We start from the raw sequence: 20,000 nt of genomic DNA on the forward strand, positions 1-20,000 counted from the left end.
GCTGCTTGACCGCATTCGAGACCGCATTCTGTACTCCGCTCAAGATGCCACCGAAGAATCCGCCACCACCGGCTGCCGGTTTCTGCGTTGGCACCACGATGTTACCACCGGCCCCGTTGAACGAACCACCGGACGACGGACGGCCACCACCACCGCCGCCACCGGAGTATCCACCATTACCATACTGGCCGGCACCACCACCACCACCACCGCTGGAGTATCCACCGTTACCGTACTGGCCTCCACCGTTGTTGTTGTTGTTGTTCGTGGGCAAAGAAGGATAGAGGAAGGGACGGGTTGGGGCCGGCGTTGGCCGCTGACCGTAAGGATTGTTCGGGTTGAGACCGAGACTGCCCAGCACATCGTCATCGCTGTTACTGCCACCGGATGCTACCGGAGCGGATGGTTTCGGTCCGTTGCTGTACACGTTGCTGGCACCCTCTGGTGGCGCGGTTCGGCCCCACCGATGAAGCGGAGATTGGAGCGAAGAGAAGCGAAACGAGGTGGCACGGTGTGAGGAGGAGCAGGAGGAGGAGGAGGAGGAGGTGAAAATGAATTTAGAAAATAATAACAAAGAGAAAAAAAACAAAAACAATACATAAAATTGATTGCTCCCGCGGTGGAACACGGCGGAACATGTAATCACGGAACCGCGGGTTACGGGGAAGACAAGCGAAAGCATCGGATGTAAGAAGCAACCGAACAAAAGGCGAAAGAAAACACAAAGTACACACGGAAGGGAGGTGCGAGGTACGAAAGGTACGCGCGATGCGGATCAATATTGGAACAGAAAGCGGATTAACGGAACATCTACACACACACACACAAACGTACACTAAACGATCACGAAAGCATCATGACTCGATAGACGCGAGTGAACTGAACTGTTCGTGTCAGAGCTCACGAACTGGCGGACCGTCACGATGATTGACACGGAATGGCCCCTTTTTTTTTGTTTTCGGTAAAAAGGAAGCTCATCCGTCAAGAGTGACACGTCCGGAGTGATCCCCGGATCTTACAAAACTATACAATGTAATGTATCGCAAGTGCTGCAAGTTTCCCTCGCAAAACGCTGTCCTATTAGCCCCGGTGCTGGTTTGGACATCAGCATCGTGCAAAGCAATTTGGACGGATTAACGGAACGCCAATATGCCAAAATGGCGAATGGTGAGAAGTGAGCTGAGACGGCACAAATGAATAATGTAAACATAACATTACATAAAACAAAGAAAACGGAATAACCCAGGGCGATGTGATGGAATGAAAACGTATAAACGTACGATCGATGGATTCGTTCACTCTAATCGGGGTTTTCGACATTATCATCCTACAAGAGATTTATTTACATGATCATTGCATCCGGCGGTTCGGTGTGCTCTCCGGTAATCCCGTTTGCACCGAACAGACAGAGATTCGATTGAGACCTTTTTGGTACTTTTGTCGTCTAATCTGGATTCCACTACCTATCCAAGGGATAGTCCAAGGTGAGATTCTCGTTTCTAACCAACCATAAGTTGACTGCTGCTGGTGACTTCCCTTGGAACGGTAATGTGGAATGGGATTGCAGGGAGAAGGTGGTGGTCGGATGGCGGTTTCAAGGGACGCCACAAGCGACAAGGTTTCCGGGCTTGTTGTTGGGTGTCAGGTATTGCTCGGTGATTTAGGGACTTGCTAGCAAACACCTCAACAACCCAGCCCAAGGGACTGTGCGCTAATGTACTGAGGGTACAGGAGCTATTTTACACCTCGAGCCACGCCACTGCGCATTGCTGTGTGACCACCCCTTCTCCTTTCACCATAGGACCTAATGTCCTCGTCGGTCGGGCCATTTGGATACCGGGAGAAGCAACATCATCACCAACCCGGCGTGGTTCTATCAGTTCATTTATGCTCTAACTTCATTTTGTTCATTCTCGCTTTTCTCTCTCTCTCTCTCTAGCTTCCTCTGTCTCACGGTCTCTTTCGTTCTCTCTACAGCTTAACATCGCCACGTAGCGCTTCTCCTGTTCCCTGTCTTCAGCGTGCTGCTGCTGCTCCAGCAGAACCTTCGCGATCCTGGCTTTGCCAAACATGGGGGGTTTAGAGCAACCCCCAGCGCCACCTTAATACCTCATACACACTAGAGCACTGCAATAAGATTCTATCTTAACCAGCACAGCACACTGCACAGCTGTGGCCACTACGGCTATGGCACGCCACCTCGCGTCATTGCCTCATTGCTTCTTTTTACATGCATTGCTCCAATGCCCGTCAATCTTCTCGCGTTATTGATTTAGTTTTTTTTTGTTTCGTTTCGTTTGCGAACTCATCTTCATCTTTGCTTCTTTTTACATGCATTGCTCCAATGCCCGTCAATCTTCTCGCGTTATTGATTTAGTTTTTTTTTTGTTTCGTTTCGTTTGCGAACTCATCTTCATCTTTCTCATCTTCAATAACGCGAGAAGATTGACGGGCAAGAAGCAGCCCTTTTCCCCAGCCCGAACCAACTGGTTTCCATTTGTTTCGGGGGCTAAGCGGATCTACTCAGGTATAAGGCTGTCTTTGCTTAGCGGTCGCCTTTGTGCTAATGGATTCGCGGTTTTGCTAATTGCCTGTGTTAGTTCCATTTCATTCCAGTTTCCCCCGTCCTGTCTGCTACTAACCATCAACGCCGATTCATTCATCCTTTTTCTATCTTCCCCTTCTATCGTGTTTTGTTCATGTCTATCAGCGCAAGTGTGGTGGAAGGGTTTGTTTGTTTTTCAATTTTTCAAAATTTATTTGTAAACTTGCTTTTTTTCTAGTTGTTTGTTGCTTAAGTATTCCTGTAATCATCTTGGTTTAGTTTCGGGAATGTGTTCCTGCCTCTGTGTGTGTGTGTGTGTATGTATGGCGAGCGATAGTATGCTCGGTGGAGTGTGTTTGCATGTCAACCTGCACTGTATATCGGAAGATGTGAAGAACTGTCAATCAATGTGAACCATGATTCGCTAATCGTCGCGTCACCTTCGTTCGCTTTCTTTCTTTCCTTCTTTTGTTCTTTTTTTTGTCTTTTTAATTTTCGTTCCTTCTTTTCTATTTCTACCTTCACGTTGCATGCCCATTAGTGACATTTTTTGTTTTGTAAAACTTATTAACATTTGCCCACCACCACTTAGCTATCTTTTAATATTTTAAATTCTTTTCGACCCTTCCATTTTCCCACCTCCCGTCGTCATTTCGTCATTATGGTTGATGGTGGTTTGCTAAGTGATTACAACAATTACTTGCTTCGTCCTTAGTTTTGGTGTTAGTGATTTGCTCTGTAGTAGTAATAGTAGTAGTGGTTGGTGGTGGTGCAACATCAACTTTGGGTTCACTTTCGCTAACGCGGACAACTGGAAGTTTGTTCTTAGTAGCCCATTCGTTGATCGAGAAGAAGTTTGCAATTCTGTCCTATCGAGCATTCTCAGCTAGGCAGACCTAGGATTGGTTCGGTGTGCGCATTTAACGGTTTAGAGTGTGTAAATTTTGGAAGTGATGGCTTTAAGGTTTTTACAAGTTGCTGTCTCTCGAATAATCCCCTTTCTTCTTTTTCTGCTGCATTTCAGCATTTGAAATTGCGCGACTAAACACGTAGGCGGCGTTTGGCTGGCTCTTCTTCGAGCTGCGGATTATTATGGAGCATGCAGACACCGCGCTAGAGTGTTAGAACAAACACCGTTGGAAGTTTGTCGCGCGTCGTTTGACATCTATTCGAGTGCGCGTCCAGTGAGTACCCTCTTCCCGAAACACTTCCCGGGAGGTTACTCTGCTGCTGCCTAAGTGTAAAATGTACAAAAAACCGATACAACCAATGGGGGCATCCGGTTGCTGGAGATATTGTTAGTGCAATCCACCGGTTATTCACAAGATCCTCGGGATGTGAACTGAACCGTGCAATGGAAGGTATGGGTTAGGGCATGAAACAACGGGATTAGACCCAGGGACCAATGACGTGAGAAGGACAAGGGTATGGAAGGAGGAATTGTGAAGAAGACAGAGAGAGAGAGAGGGGAAATTATAAAGCAACAGAAGACCGGGAAGTGGCGAACCGAAGGTAGAGGAAGGGCAGCAGCGCACCAAGCGCCAGGAGCAGTGTGTGCGGGGTGGTTCGGGATCGGGGAGCCGCATTGCGGGGCCGCTTGTCCGGCTGCTTGTTGTAGAGGAACTGATTCCAGAGGCTCGGCTCGGTCGAGGTGGGGTTCGGGTTGGGATGCTGAGGATAGAAGGGGTTGTGGGGCGACGCGCCAAAGTTGAACGGTGCCTGCGGGATGACCGGCGGCTGGTTGAGCGGTGGGTAGAGGGGCTGAAAGACGGCCGGACTGCCCGCGCCCGGCTGCGGATAGTTGCTGAAGAACGGTGACCGCGTCGACTGGACGCTGCCGAAGATGTAGTTCGGATCGATCGCCATGTTCGGGTAGCCCGAATCCTTGCTGCCACTGACCACCTTTGTGTTTTCCGGGGCCGGATTCAGACTGAGCACGCCTGCAAGAGCGGGAAGGACAGAAGAAGGGATTCGATTGATTCACACACACACACACACGGACAGACAGACAGACAGAACTGGACACAACACATAGACTCAAGGAAAAGAAGGACATTGGGGCGTTGGGGAGTGAATGTTCGACTTCAAAAAGGACACCTCACAACCACGCATGCAGAACGCTCCATCCCTTAGAATCTTAGAAGTCCCTCAGAGAAGGGTCCGAGATGTTTGTTGATGAGTTTTCCCGGTGATCATCATGCAGATGTAAAACCACAATTGACGCAGTGCAACCGCCACAATGAAATGAGGTCGACGATTCGGCGAGACCCGTTTCGTGCGGCAAAAGGTAAGTTACTACTAATTGCATTCGTGCAGTGGTTGAACAGGTTAAACTATGGACATACACACATCACGGTGTGTGTCCTGCAACCGTCCTTCACCGTCCGTCCCAATCTGCTTTCTGTTCGAACTTCGATCCGCTCGTCCGCTTGTCACCGTTTCTCCTCGCATTTGACGACGTCGAAACATGACAGTCGAAGCACTCTCCGAACCAAGGGCCTCTCGGAACCTCTCGGAAGAGCTGTGCGGAGGGCAATGTAGGGAGGGGGTAGTTTCTTCTACATCTTCTTCTTCTTCTTCTTCTTCGTTGTCTTAAAGGTACAAAGGCAAACAAACTCAATTTACCGCTCGGTCCAGCACTGACACTGGGATCGGTGTTCTTCTTGCAAGTCGGATACCGGCCACAGTCGTTGCCCTCGCGCTGCCCGATCGAGCACGACTCGTACGCCATCACGCACACCTGGCTGGACAGGCAACCGATATCGCTGCAGGTACGTCCATACTCTGGAAAAACAGAGAGAAAAGCAGAAACGACAAGAGGGGAGGGGCAAGGGTTTGCCAAACTTTAGTAGTTCCTGGGTTTTTTTTTATAACCGTAGTGTCCTAGCGCTATAGAGAATGAGTGTGTGTGTGAGAGAGAGCAAAACGAGGGCTGTTGAATTGGGTTAGTCGCCAGGACGCAAACTGATGCCACGCCATGGGGCGAGGGTCGGTTGTTAGTCGTTTGTTAGTGCACCTGCACCAGATGGGGTTAGTTAGTTTATCAATGGGTTACAACTACCTACAGGCTACCTTTGTAAGGTTTGAGCTTTGAGAGGTTAAGTTATCGTGAAGACAACACGAAGATAGATATTCGAGAGGATCTAAACGTAGGAACCAAGGGCGTGAGTGTACTATTCACCCATAACATAACCCAAAATGAAATGATCGAACCATAATTGAATTGATTTAGTGTATGCATTAAATACAATACAACGCAAAAAATGTGCATCTGACGAGTAAGACACTATACACAATTAAAAGCTACACAGGGTGAGGATCAATTGCTATAATTTTCATTCGAAAATAACATAAATAGCACCTTGTTTTAGTGTTTACACAATGGTATACTTTATAATCTCCGTTTGCGAGCAGCTTTGTCTTATTTGTAAGATTCTAATGTGCTAGAGTGCTTATTAAGTTATCGGAATCTTCGATAAGCTCTTGCATACCTCACTCTTCAATAGTGGATGCAGCAGCGTTGGCATTGTTCGGTCCTAAGAATTGAAAGCTATACATAACGAAGATGTATGTGAAACTTGCAATGTTCTGGCCTTTAGCCTGAGTATACTAAACCCATCGACGTTTTGCACTCGAAAACTCTATCAAACAACTGAAATGATTGAGGAATGTTGCCGACGGCATGTTGATGAAGCACTTCATCAAGTCAAATAGACAAACGCAACACAAAAACACCTATATCCGCCCCAATAAATTCTAGAATCCTCCCATGCTGGCCTTGCAGTGATTGAGTAAATCGATTTTTATACACACACACACACACACACACACACAGATGCATCCAAGAGCAGCAATAAACATGAACTTATTGCTGGAATACATGAATACCAATTAGCTTATTATTTATTTCCAATTATCCTAACGGTCGCCACTTCCCGACATTAACTTCATCACCGGCGCGAGCCCTCGGAAAAGCCGCTCGGTTCGCTCGTAGTCCACCGCAAACTCCAGCTCTCAGGTCCGCTCGCCAAGGCTGTCGTTTGTGTTGCTCATATCCGGGGTACATCATAATTACCGCCATAAACAGCAGCGATGCCAGGAATGACAGGTTGTTACTGTGGCTCCATCGTTTGGCAGAAACCCAATCGCGCCCATCGCGCCGCGAGTCTCGCAATCGAAATCGACACAACGAAACTGGTGGCCACCGGCCGACCGGCAGACCGTCGGTACTTCTTCGCTAATGAATTGTTTTCCAAAATGGCGTCCGTAGTGTGCAAAGCGAATGCCAATCATAAAAAATGCACCGGCCCAGCGGCCGGCCGCCCCACGCGCATATCTGTCGTCCCCATCAGACACATCGCCGGTCGGCCGGTCACCGGTCGGTTGGTCGGTCTGACGGTCTAGCAGCTGCTGTCTCCGGTGTCGATTGCTATCGATTACCGGGTAATTAGTGCGAATGCATTTGGATGTTTCGATACGGTTCGGACGTCCAAAATCGGGCCGTCCACTCTTGGCCTGGCCTGGCCTGTCCTGTCACGAGGGGACACGGTACACGATGAATTTTAATTCAATTACCGGACACCCGGATGGAAGTGCTCGATGGCAGGGGTAAGGGTAAGCAGTAAGACTCAGACAGAGCCACTCGACTGGGTTGACCTCAAAAAACAAGGGAAATAGCCTGCCCCGGGACGGGGGTGAATGCGACAACTGCGTGGTCCGTAGCCCTTGCACGCGGCATTGCGAAATGCTCATTTTTAATCACAACTCAGCCTCGATCGTGACCATCGTCGCCGCAGTCGTCGTCGTTATCCCGGTCGTCCCGGTCGTCCCGGTCGTCATCGATGACAAAGTTGGTGTTCACGGATGAAGGGATGCCAGCAGCAGCAGCATAAAGGCGGGAACGGAAACGGCGGCGGTGGGGAAAACCGAACGGTGAGTAGAGTGTGCCAAAAGTTCGGCCAAACTGGAGCATTGTGGAATGCATTTGTAGAGTGACAAGCGGTTGTGCCTCTGTGTGTGTGTGTGTGTGTGCGCGACACAAGCAAATCGTCGTCGAACTTGGTCGAACTGCGAGATGGGCAGGTCTGCGGTGGAGGAGGGAAGGGGACATGATGTTTGTTCGTGCGGCAGCTGCCGAAACCCGTAGTGCACAGTAGGCAAGTGGGTCATCTAGTGGATCTGGGGGGGGGGAACCCCCGGGGAAGGGCGGGGAAAGGATATCTCCGCCCCGTTTTGCGCTGCTCCATCCATCGGTGGAACGGAGCAAACCGTACCGTATGATAAGTCCAACATCCCTCCCATCGTCCTCCCAAAAATCAATCATTTCGTAATCAATCATCAACCGAAGCGAGAGAGCGATGAATTTGGGATCGTCCGATCGCTGGGCGGTTCAAAAAGGTCAGCTCTTCGCTTTTTACCACCCCCCCCTCGCCCCGGTTTTTTGGCTCCTCCACCCATTACTCCAACGGTGGTCAAGGGATTAGTCTAATGGTGATTTGTGTTGATGAATCATAAATTGCTCGTCAATCGCCCAGGGAGCTCCCTGGCGATGTAGGAAATATGTTTGATGAGCAGATGGGCACGCGCCATTGAAACTAGAGAGCTAGAGTGGGCAGCGAGCATGTCACACAACTGTCAGAAAAAGTTTAGAAAGTATTCTGTATTATGGGGGATCTGCTACTCATACAAACGAAATGGGACAAATACGGTTCTTCCATTTGTTCTACTGCTCCTCTCGACACAAAGTGCATTCCTCATGCCACACTCTAACTGCACAGGGCACACAGCGACCAGCGAAGCAGAATGAGTCAGCATCCATTCTTGAGTCAGCAGTTTGGAAGGGGAGCCGTTCCGTTTGAATTCAAATTATAAGCTGGGCGTGTACGTGGTCAGCGTTACTAATGAACTGCAAGGAAAGCGGAAAGCTGAAAGAATGGCACACACAGAGAGAAAGAGAAAGAAGTCGTGTGGCCGAAGAGTTCACTTGATGATGCCACATCTCTCGGCAGAACGGCCAACGGTTGTCGTCGGTGCGCGCACCCGTATCGGCACGTACACCTGGCCTGACTTGCACAATCGTCAGGTATTTTTGCTGGGGGAGGGGGGTAACCCTCTGAATCGAATTGTGGCTGCTACTAACGCTATTCGACCGATTTGATCAAGTATTAATTTTCTTTCCAAATTAATCATTGCAATTATAACGAACCGATGGCGTCATGCTAAGGAACGTTGTTCCGCTTCCTCGGAGTGTTCATAAAAAGTAGAAAAGGTAATCGAGACGCGATTGGTTAGGGCAGGTTAGGTCAGGTCAGGCCAGGCCCTGGCCTCGAGGTCGAGGGCCTCGAATGCCCTGCGGCACGTAATCGATCGGGATGCAATTCCGATATATGCTGGCTCAAACCATTCCTTCCCGACCCCTTTTTTCCTCACTAGTGATGTTCCGGAACGGAACCGGAGCAAATTATTATGTTTCCGAACACGGCTACAGCTAGCTCTAGGGATAGACCCCTCCCCTTCCCCGGGGGGACCAATCCAGAGAAGCAGCGAGGAGCTCGTGGCCGGTGGCCGGTGGGTGATGAATATTTATTTCCACCTCGGTAGCGGCAGCGGCAGGTAAGCTAGCTAGCTAGCCCAGGTCCAGGTCCAGGTCCCGGTTGCGTCAGCTGCTGCGCCAAGAAGTTGTTCATCTGCCCGGTTGGTTGGTCTGCGGCGGCCGGGTATTCACATTGACCACAGCTGACTGCAGCGTATCCTCGGTGCTCGGCTCCGGTGGATTGATCGATCGATCAGCCCTGGGCGAAGGGGAGTGCGAAGGAAATAAATTGAGCGAACAGCCGGAGAGTCGGAATAAGTTTCATCGAATTCCATTATTTCAGACTGCCCACACACACACACACTCGCTCGTTAGTTCCGTCCGGTGAATTCGGTGATCGATGTGTGTTTTGGTGGATGAGTCGATTACGCTTCTTCGCATCTAGATACTGAGCAAGAGTTGAAGAGAATGGTCCATTATCAATTGTGAAGTCGAAAAGGGATTCACCATGCGTTAGCTACTCCAAAAAAGCACCTTCCAGGAAGGTGCTGCTGGTCTATAAAGCTCCCCCACGCCCCAAAACAGGTCCAGGTGGAGGAGCAGTTTTATTGAAATCGTTTATGGCTTCATTCGTTAGCACAAAGTGCTGGAAGACGGTGACTCCATTAGGAAGTAGTTGGGCCAAAGCTCCGTCCAGCAAACCGAGTACCGAGTGGTTCGGAACCGCCACTCGAGTTGTGTCGAGTTGTTCGCAGGACCGCACAGTACAGTACATTCTGCCGTGTGTTGTTCGTATGTCATGTGCGTACTCCGTGGCCGAGATTATGATTGCCTTATTATTATTAGCTTGCATTAGCATATCAATTTGTAGGTCGCCAGCGTGTATCGTCTTCACGAAGGCAGCGCCCCACTGGGACGGTCCATTCGATAGTCGCTGTTCCGCCCACTTCGGCCCCTTTTTGGCGAGCGGTCCTTCCCGGCCACCGGTTGGACAGGAATTTCCAAACAAAATGGTCCGGATTCCCCGCTTGTGTGCTTCAACTTCAACTCGAGTTCGAGTCGAGGCGATCCGATTAAGAAACGGAATCTTTGGAATGTGTTTGCTCGGGGATCAAAATGTTGTCTAGGGAGATGGAGGAGGAGGGTGAGGAGGTAGGTAAAGGAGCGCAGACCACAAGCCAAACACAAAGTGTGGGAAGCAGGTGAGAAAAGCAGGTCAAACTCAGTTTCCTAGTCTCACAAACGCGAACACACACACACACGAAGAGTCTTAAGGCAAATACGGTCTATCGGTTGGAACTTAGAATCGAGGTCTATCGGGATGATTGGAATGCTGGTTCCGATGAGTGTCGAGAGCGCTCTAGAGCACTTTAAGGTTTGAAGGATGTTTCCTTCACTTCAAAATCAATTTCCAAATTTAAGGACGCACACTCGACTCCTTCAAGGATGTTGAATGGTACAGAATTGAAAGCCAATAATTACTTCCCTTCCGAAGCTAAACTTCCGATTCCGAAGCACGACCACAGCATTAAATTGAACTGTCCCCAACGAGTGTGCTGCTGTGGCCCAGGCATTGGTTTAATAAAGCAATTGAATACTAAAATATACGCCACGCGGTAGTGGTGTGGTGCAGACACGCCAGTACTGCCTGGCCATAATCATTGAAATCAAATTATGGGCCCCCCCTCCTTTTAATCACCGACTTATCGTTTCCTTCACCTACACCTGCCACGGCGCACAAACACGGAGCACAAAACGAACGAAGCAAAAACCATTCGCGCAATAAACACTTTATCATCCCGTGAATGCCCCACCGGATAGGATGGTGCTGCTGGCTGGCAGCAGAATCAACGGCCATTTCCTTGAACCGGGAGCGTCAGAGAAGGCTAGGGAGCGATGGTTGGCGCCTTTGACTTGATACCACTTGCTTCCAAGCGGGCAAGACGTGCCTCCCCGATCGACCAGGACGGAAGAAAATGTATAATCGCATTTCGTTTTCGTCGTTAATTGGCTGAATCAATCAAAATCACACTCTGGCCTCGTTAGTAGCGCGCGTTTAGTGTGAGCAGCGGGCACCGTCGGTTGAGGATTGATGGTATGAACTGTGGCTGTCTCTGTATAATGGATGTGCTTCACTGCATAGTTAATGCTGGGCTGCTGGAAGCTAATAAAATAGCGGCAGCATAGCTTGTGGAGAGTAGCGTTTGTGGAATGTGGAGCCCGTGTTTGAAGCCGCCGCTGCTTCTGTTTGAAGGAAGAAGTAACTAATAGCACACTGTTGCTATGGTTACCAGTATGCGCGGTAAATAGATTTCTTATTTTCGATCATAGTAACGTATAACAAGTATTGTGACTGTAGCCTCTTCTAGAAACTAAACAAAACACGCTTGAAATAAGAAAACGCTATTTCGAGACATTACAGTTTGGTGAAGATCTGTCTTATAAGTCGTCGGAATAAGTCGGATAAGTTTTCTATTTGGATATAACTTGACCCAATTTATCAAAAGATACGTTCATAGCGCGACTACACCAATGTCCCTTTTGGCATTATACTTGCGAAGAGCAAGCTATTGCAAATTATCATGAATTTCTGTTTCTTGGAATGATAAAATAATCAGATTATTCTTGCTATTCAACACTTCATTTGGAAAGAAAGGAGTTGCAATGTAGTTGTACATAATTTTTTCACATATTTTAACCCCTTTGGATTCAATGCACCCAAAAGTCAAAACACTGAATGGGTATTTATTATGTAAAATGTTGTTCATACTCGAATGTATCTTAATTTTCTACAAACTTTCTCATGATTTCGAACGCGAAAACTTTTCCATTCCGGACTAGTGGTTCTAGTGCTGTGTCAGTAGTGTTTAATGGTGAAAGTGCCACACATTAATGTGACCATAATTAGAGCTTTAGCGTGTGCTCATGAGGATGCCGGCTTTTTGCAACAAAAGGCACATTAGGGTGCATGAAGTGCGGAAGTAAACTTTTCGCCATTTACGTCCGTCCTACCACGCGTACACCACACACACCACGTACTGGGTTGCACCGTTCGCCAGGCCAGGCTCAAAATTTGAAACAAATTAACCCTAATGATACGGTTCGTACTCCTCGTGCCGCCCAAGCCACCGGGTCTGGAGCAGAACGAGCGCGAGCGAGAGTCAGAGGAGCATCGTGCATCGTTCCCGTCCACTTAGGCTAGTGTTGTTGGCGTTTATGTTTTTGGCTAATGGTGTACCATTTCTTTTCTCATGCAGGGCTGTGTGTGTGGGTGTCTGTTTCTGTGTGCATGCAGCTGTGGAAAAGTGAGGTTAAGCGCTGCACAAACCGTGATCAAAAATTCAACACGCATCACGCCCGCAGCAGCAGCAGCAGCAGAACCGGCAGGACCGGCAGGCAGCATCAGCACCAGCGGCAGCAGAAAACTATTTGCCTTTTTGAGAGAAGTTTTCAAGAAACAAAAATCCAGATCAGGAAGAGCTGTTTCGAGGCGCCGTCCGAGGAGGCGTCCTTCGCAACGTTATTGACAAAAGCAAAGCAGTTCCTCCCACCCCTTACCATTGACCTAGTTGCGTGTTTTCGTGCAAAGATCTGCTGCTGATGCTGCTGCCACTACAACTAATCCTGTGCCGATGGTTGCATCAGCTGCAAAAACATAACCTTGCCAGCGGCGAAGTGAAGGTCCTCTTCGTAGGAGTCTGTTTTCCGCTCCGGAACAACATATGATCTTCATCTGTGCCGTTCCGTGCCGTGCCGTGCCGAGCCTATTTCGGTTTGTTGAATAATCGTTTGCCATGCGCTGCTTTATATGCTGACCGTGCATCGTAAGGCCGACAGCATCGTTAGGCCAGGTTGTGTTTGTTCGCGAAACCTGGTGACGCAGAACGTGGCAGCTGCCTCCGAGGCAGCGCTGGGAGAACAACTTTTGGGTAAATAGCACTCACTAGGTGCCTCTATCGGTGCACGTATGGTGGTGCACGAAGATGTAGAACGTGGCCGTCTCTGGTTGCGATGATGCCGGTACGTTGCTTTTGGGGACCGGATACTCCAGCCGCTGGCTAGCATTTCTTAGACAAGCAAATGCCCTTCCACCATTCGCACAAACACTCAACGCTTCTGCTGAGCGAGAATAGAGAAATCTAAGGGCCTCGAGTGAAGAGGTAAATGGAATGGACTCATGAACCACTGCTGATGGTGCTGCTTGCATCGAAGTGCATAGACGTAGAGCTTAATTTTGTAAAAATGAACTCATTCAACGACGGTATAAGCAAATATTTAATGAAACACATGCTAATCTTATATCACGGATGTAACCGCAGCGCTTGCGACTGTTGGAGAAGTTCTATCCTTGAATTCATTTTTGAGTTTCCCTTTCCATAGACTTCCTTCCGGTCTGTCTCCCTATAAAGCGTTGGCATCATTAGCGGTAGCCGGCTCTGCTCTGTGCCATAATGTGCGCCAGGTTTACTATTAAGTTTAATGCCGGATGGTTTTTCTCTCCACAGAACAGAGGGACACTTCGAAAGGCCGTTTCTGCTCCCGATAAAAGCCGGTACCAGGTTAATCCAATGACCTACCGACAGCGCGTTCCCTCTCGTAGGGAACTGTGCTAATGGTCTGTGCTTCCGTGACAAGCTATAATCGGGCCTTAAGTCCACTTCCTCTGCTTGGAATAACACCTTGCCCGAAAAACCACAACCACCCCGTGCTTCGGTCAACCTCGGGAGGAAGGGCTAGTTCAAATCCATCCGGCACTTTGAAGTGATGGCCAGCAGCATATAAGGTTTAGCTTTAGCTTTCGGTTCGTTAGGTGTGCCGCCGGCTAATAATGGTGCCGAACCGACCGACACCTCTTGGTGTGCCGTGCAGCAGAGTGTAGAAACTCGTCACTTGGCCTTCGCTCCCGTTTTGGCCCGGTTAGATTAGAGGCAATATTTTATAATTGTACAACACTCACTCAGACACACACACACACCGGCATACACCCCGTACGTGGTGTAATCTAAATTGAAATCTTTCCTAGCTCCTGGCGTCCTAGTAGCGCCAGGGGGGGTGGTGACACTGCGGTCAACCGGGCGAAAAAGAATATTGGACCGCGCCGAAAAACCGCAACCGACGGGCCAAGGGGTTTGCGGGGTAAGAAAAGCCAGACTAATGGCGTACGGTCCAAGCGCCGCCATCGTGTGTTTTGATGGAACGAAGGATAATACGCTGTAGTTTAGAGGTTATGTAAAAGATCCTAGATAGATGGTTTGCCATTTGGGCAGTGCGGTATGGATGGCCATATAGTAGGCCGCATGTACCGACGGCCGACGGGACGGTTGCATGAAGACGAAGAACGAAACAAATGCCGAACTCGAACTCGAAACCCTGGAGAACCGGTTGTACCCTCCGGAAAGTGATGCAGTACATCAAGTAAAACATGCACGACGGTGGCGTAGTAATGATGATACGTTCAGTACTCGCCCCGCGTGTGTCTACGTGCGGCCAGGATGTTGAAGATGGTGGCCAGCGGCGAAAAATATCCCAAATAATCTGGCCAGAAAATGGCCGAAAGTGTACTGCATCATCAATCCACCAGCACGCGGCTCTTCGAGTACAACAACCGCGTGACTAACAACCTCAACCAAGCTCAACGGAACCAAGGAACACTGAGGCACGTCGTACGAGATCTGCAAAGGATCTGCGCGCTTGTGCTGTGTGGTAATGGTGGCCGTGCTGGTGGTGGTGGTAGTGGTGGTGGTGTGCCTCGGCCTCGTAACGACACCTCTGCTATGGGTATATTCCGATAAGGCAACGATAAATTGTGGAGTATTACACTGGATACACAACACTGGATCAGGAGCGCCGATTTTATGTCGTATCGAAGCGTTGAGTGACAAGTGGTAGTCGTGGCGCTTGTAGTTCATGTGGTTGATATTGCGCATCTGCAGCAGTAAATGTTTTATTCGTTCGCGATGAGATAACACCTTTGAAAGTGTCAATCAGAGTTTGACAAACGAACAAAACCATATAACCGATTGTTAGATAATGAACATGAGCATGCAGCACATTGATTTCTCAAATAAAGAAGAGGAAAACAGTTGGAAAGAACCAACAAATAATCCATTTTGTTTAAACAAAACGACCCCCTTTCCGGTGGAGATTGAACGACGTAACAAGTTGCCTGGTAGGCTCTCGTAACACGTTCCCTGCGGCCATGTGTAGGATGCTAAGTGACTTCGTGTTGAATCCGACATACGGGGGGAGGGATGGTAGCTGATAACTAACAATGTCACATCCTCCTATGTGCGACGTAACACACGCTCTTACCGTTTCGTACCGTTTCGTTTTGCTGACGTGCGTTACACAAAGGTTCGTTCGAAATCAATGCAATGCCTGAACAAAGGCAGAGAACACAGGGGGCGAAGGGGCACTTTGTGCGAATGAAAGTTTCCCTCGTTGGAGCCACTCTCCTTCAAGACACCATTTTCCACTTTGTGGACGCTTCTGGGAATTGTAAAAAAATGCCGAGGAATCATCGACGATGGAATGACAAAGTTGGTAAGGACGAATCCTTTACTTCTGGGGGAAACAGCACACTCCAACACACTTTGAACCGCAAAGGCCATTAAAGAGGGGGAGGGAGAGAGGAAGAGGGTATGGGAGGTAGACACGCATGGGCACACCAACCACCAACACACACATACATGCACTTGAAACAATCGTAACGACACACAGACTCGTAACTCGTAACAATGGCATTGGAAAGTCACACTTGGGCTGGCGCGGGAATGCGGACTGGACAAACTTTGCTTTGCCAGTGGCCAACCGTGCCATCCCCCTTCCTTTCCGGTGTAGATGTGAATTCGGAAAACTTTCCATCAAGCTCGCTCCCCCACCCTTCCTTCCTTCCTTCCTTCCTTCCTTCCGAAGGCGAAAGCTCTAGAGGAGATTTCCGGAGCTCGAGTTGAAAACCATCGAAATTCAAAGAGTGTCCCCATCCGGGAGAAATCCCATGACCGGGTGGTGCATCCTGCCCTTCCCTCACCCCCTTCAACCAAAAAACTGTCCAGCCAATTTGGGGCCAGGCCGGTGGCCTGTAAAAACGGTGCAAAGCCCTCTCCCCTCCCGGAGCGGTGTGTATGTTCACAGCGGGAAGATAAGCGGGAATTTAAATTTACGAACATTAAACATATTTTCCCATACCGCACCCGGCGAGAGCGAGAGCTTCCTCGGAGTGTAAGAAGGCTTTTTTTTGTTCCTTTGTACGTTCCATACCCGTTCCCGGAGGCTTCCAAAAACCATCTGTTTGCTTTCCAGACCGTTCTGCATGTCCTTCTCTCCGTTGTGCAGAGGAGAACAATTAAAAAAAGGCTTCGATAAAAACGAGAAATCCTTTCCAGCAGAGCTATCTCGTTGGGAACGCCCTGACCGGCGTGGAGCGGTGGTTTTGAGGGTGCGATACAAAAGCCGGACAAAATTGGAAACAAACCACACCACGAACCACGGAGCTTTCGTTAAATCGATTTAAGATTGCACCGATCTTGAGACTCATCACAGTCTGAGCTTCTGTCTGTTCTCTCTCTCTCTCTCTCTCTCTCTCTCTCTCTTTCTCTCTCTCTCTTTGGTGGACAGCGTAGCGTTCACTCTGGTGATGCAGTGTCACTGCAGCATCAGTCCACCGGCTAGTGGCGGAACGTGCTCCAATTTTCCGCTTGCAAAACGTCCAGTTGGCCAATTCTGTATGTGTGTGGTATTGTAAAAAGTGTGGCCGAGCCTCCTTCCCCCCCCTCCCCCTCCCTGTTCGACTGGTTCATTCGTTTGCGATTTGCGAGCTGTCACGTACTAGTCACGGTTCTCTCTCTCTCTCGGCGGTGGTGGTTGTCCAGCGAGATCAGCTTGCGATGCACAGTACAGTACAGGACCCTTCGCTGCTTCTCACTGAAGCACGTACTGGACGGGCGCATTTTGTACCGAGTTCCAGTTGCACGGACTGCCGGTGGTTGGAATCAACTTTTTCCCGTCGCATACATAGTTTCTGTAACTAACTTTCGAGGGATTTTCAAACATTTTGCTGCAGCAAAAGTCGCTGTGGCAAAGTAAATGAAGCGAATCGGTGGGCACGAAAAGCGGAAACCATTATCAGGCACCAGGCGGTTTCCACCCTACCGGGTTGGCCCAGTCCAGTTCGAATCAGGTTGAGCAATCGTCGAGAAAATGGAATGTATTAAAATGAAAACACATTTTCCCCGGTCGATCGGTGTGCGCGCGCTCTCTCTCTCACTTTCGCTCATTCACTATTAATTGCGCTCGATCGACCGAAATCGGATCGCAGTGTTCCGTGGACCATGTACCTCCGCTCCCAAAGGACTGTGCTCCCTTTTCCCCGAAGGAACGATACGCAGGACACAAAATTAATTATGTGCAACGTTTTCCCACAGCCGGAACAGGCCTGATCGCGCAGGATAATACCAGGATACACGAGTCTGCGGGGGCAGGGGCTTAAACCGGGGTTTCGTCACGGGTCATCGCAACGAATGGACGAGGGTGCACATGACACATCAATTTGCATTTTTCATTCGCGAATTCGCGGAAGCGCTGGGGATTCGGAGGAAAAAGTGCAAGAGAGGGGAATATTCGAGGCAATACCCGCGGCCGGTTTGTAGCAGTTTGTGTTCGGCGATTAAATATTTGACGAATGCCCGCAGGTCGATGGCGGTTGAGTAATTAATGCAATATTAATTTCCATTAAGGAGCATGCAGATTGCATTCCCGATGGAATGATACAGGCATTCGGGCAAAAAAAAACATATCAAAAACCTCCAAGCTTCAACTACAGAAGGTGCCAGTGAACGAAAGCAACTTTTATTAGCGTTAAACTGTCATTGACTTAGTATTGTCATTTGATGATTTATAACTTTTCTTTCGGTCTTGTATTGATATAGGAACATAAAATTGCTCTGCTTTTGCTGCTGTTTGCTCTCCTTCTCTTTTTGTTTGAAAACCAATTCGAATATCAACTTGAATGAAATAATTCCGTAATGCAGAAAACATCATAAGGCTTTTTAGTAGATTGGGAATGGATTACTAGCTAATTTTTTGTCTGACTAGATAAGTGCAAGATTGCAATGCAATGATTTCATTATATGTTTACTGTTCTAATACATGAAAGCAATGCATGTAAATTATCCTTTTGATAGATTTTAACCATAAATATTGGCATCATTAGCACGTCCCCGTTCAGCAACGCTCTATTTCATACAGGAAGAACTGGAATTGCAATAGTTGTTTGCTGCTTGTTGATACAATCATCATGGTAATGTAGTTTTCGTCGGACACTTTGACCTCCACTCATCGCGCCCCTCCCCCACCAAAAACTCCCATCTTTAACAAATTGTTTATGCTGCTATACCGCACGGTCGGTTTAGGGTTCGGTTGGTTCCGGTTGGACTACTTCTCGATTGCCATTAGCGCAGATTAGAAACGATCTTCCCGCAGCCCCTTGCCCATTCGACCCACTTTCGACGCCGGAGAAACTAGGCGAAAGGTACCGGGACCGGTCGGCAAAGGCAAGTCGCTTCCGTGATGTCCGTTATCGATTATGGGGCCCCGTTTCGATAGAACGAGTAACGGAGGAAGCCACTAGCCAGCAGCAGCAGCTTCCTATCTTCTAGCACGTACCGGAGCGGCGACCAAGCGACGTCGACCGCCACCGTTACACCATGTCCTTGGGTTTTGTGGCGTTAATGGAATAGATAATTTTCATGTTTCTCGAGGATCAGGGGGAAAGGGCTAACACACACACACACACGGACGCACATCGAATCCAAATTTAAAGCAATGGCCACCAGCACCACCATCGGAAGTACTGCCGTTGGAATGAAGCTAATACCCCGAGTTTGGCAACCGAGCTGCCTAGTTGGGAATGGGAAGAACGCCGAAAGGGGGAAAAAAGCCTCCAGATGAAGCAGCAGAATCTCTCTGCAGCTGGAGGCTTAGCAGTGAGTGTTGTTTGCTGTCAACGATTCAACACCCGACGGAGCACCGAAAAGGGAGTAGCACAAGCCCCCCTTCCCCCGGCAAAGGAATCGGCAACGGTAATTGCTTACGGTTTGCTGATTTCGCACTTTATCAAGCCACCACCACCACCACCAAGAGGAGCACTACTACTACTGCTCCGTTAGGCTGGTTGGCCAATTTGAAAATCCTTCGTTGCCGCACTCGGTGGGCGCACTGGAGCGCATATTGGAAATGCTGAGGTCATCGTGAGCGCGAGCTGCGTAGAAAGATAAACAACGGACTTGTACTTTGGATCGATTCCGGTCTGGTGTGGTCCTTTTGGCAGGCTGTAGCCTGGCATTGGGGTCGTAGGAATGTATGTTGCGTGTAAATTACTCGTTCATGTTGAGGCACTTTCAAATTTTTACGAAACAATGCCACATTATGCTCCGATGCTTCTATCTTCTTTGCTGTTCCAATATCCAGAACGTTGTCTTGCAACGCCTGGTGAAGGCTAGTTGATGCAAGCCAACGAAACCAACTGTTCATCCAATTCCAATTTCAAACCAATTTCCTCTGTTTCGTGTGCTCCACATCCGTACCGACCAAAAACCACCCATACTGCTGCGAGACAAACAGATGTCATGTCAAATGCCATAACCATAAATTATCACTTTTCCACCAGCCAGCCAACCAGCCGGTCGCTGATTCTTTTTTGTGGTTGTGAAAAAGAACAAAAAAACCGAAAATGTATGCCATAGCATCTCCATATTTAATTATACTGAGCCTATTCACGACGTTTGCTTTTCGCCAAACCCGACGCCAACATCGCCTTCGCCTATTCGCCATGCACTACACCCGCACAAATGGGTTACTGGTTTGCGCGATGGGTACGCGAAGACTTTCGAAGCCTTTTCTTCGAGCAAACAGAAGAAGACAACA

The 20,000-nt window shown here is 48.8% G+C and overlaps 1 protein-coding gene across 2 annotated transcripts in view; it reads right to left on the bottom strand.

Moving 5' to 3' along the window:
* LOC125956001 (loricrin-like) overlaps positions 1-20,000 on the bottom strand; it is a 59,038-nt gene that overhangs the window by 864 nt on the left and 38,174 nt on the right. For both annotated transcript variants that reach the window (XM_049687405.1, XM_049687403.1), the window contains exons 4-5: positions 5,171-5,329; positions 1-441 (exon numbers count right to left, since the gene is read on the bottom strand). The exon at positions 1-441 is cut by the window's left edge and continues 864 nt beyond it. In XM_049687405.1, coding sequence (XP_049543362.1) covers positions 1-441; positions 5,171-5,329 — 600 coding nt within the window. The remainder of the gene's footprint in view (positions 442-5,170; positions 5,330-20,000) is intronic.

This window comes from Anopheles darlingi, chromosome 3 (assembly GCF_943734745.1).
Source record: "Anopheles darlingi chromosome 3, idAnoDarlMG_H_01, whole genome shotgun sequence".
Taxonomy (NCBI): Eukaryota; Metazoa; Arthropoda; class Insecta; order Diptera; family Culicidae; genus Anopheles; species Anopheles darlingi.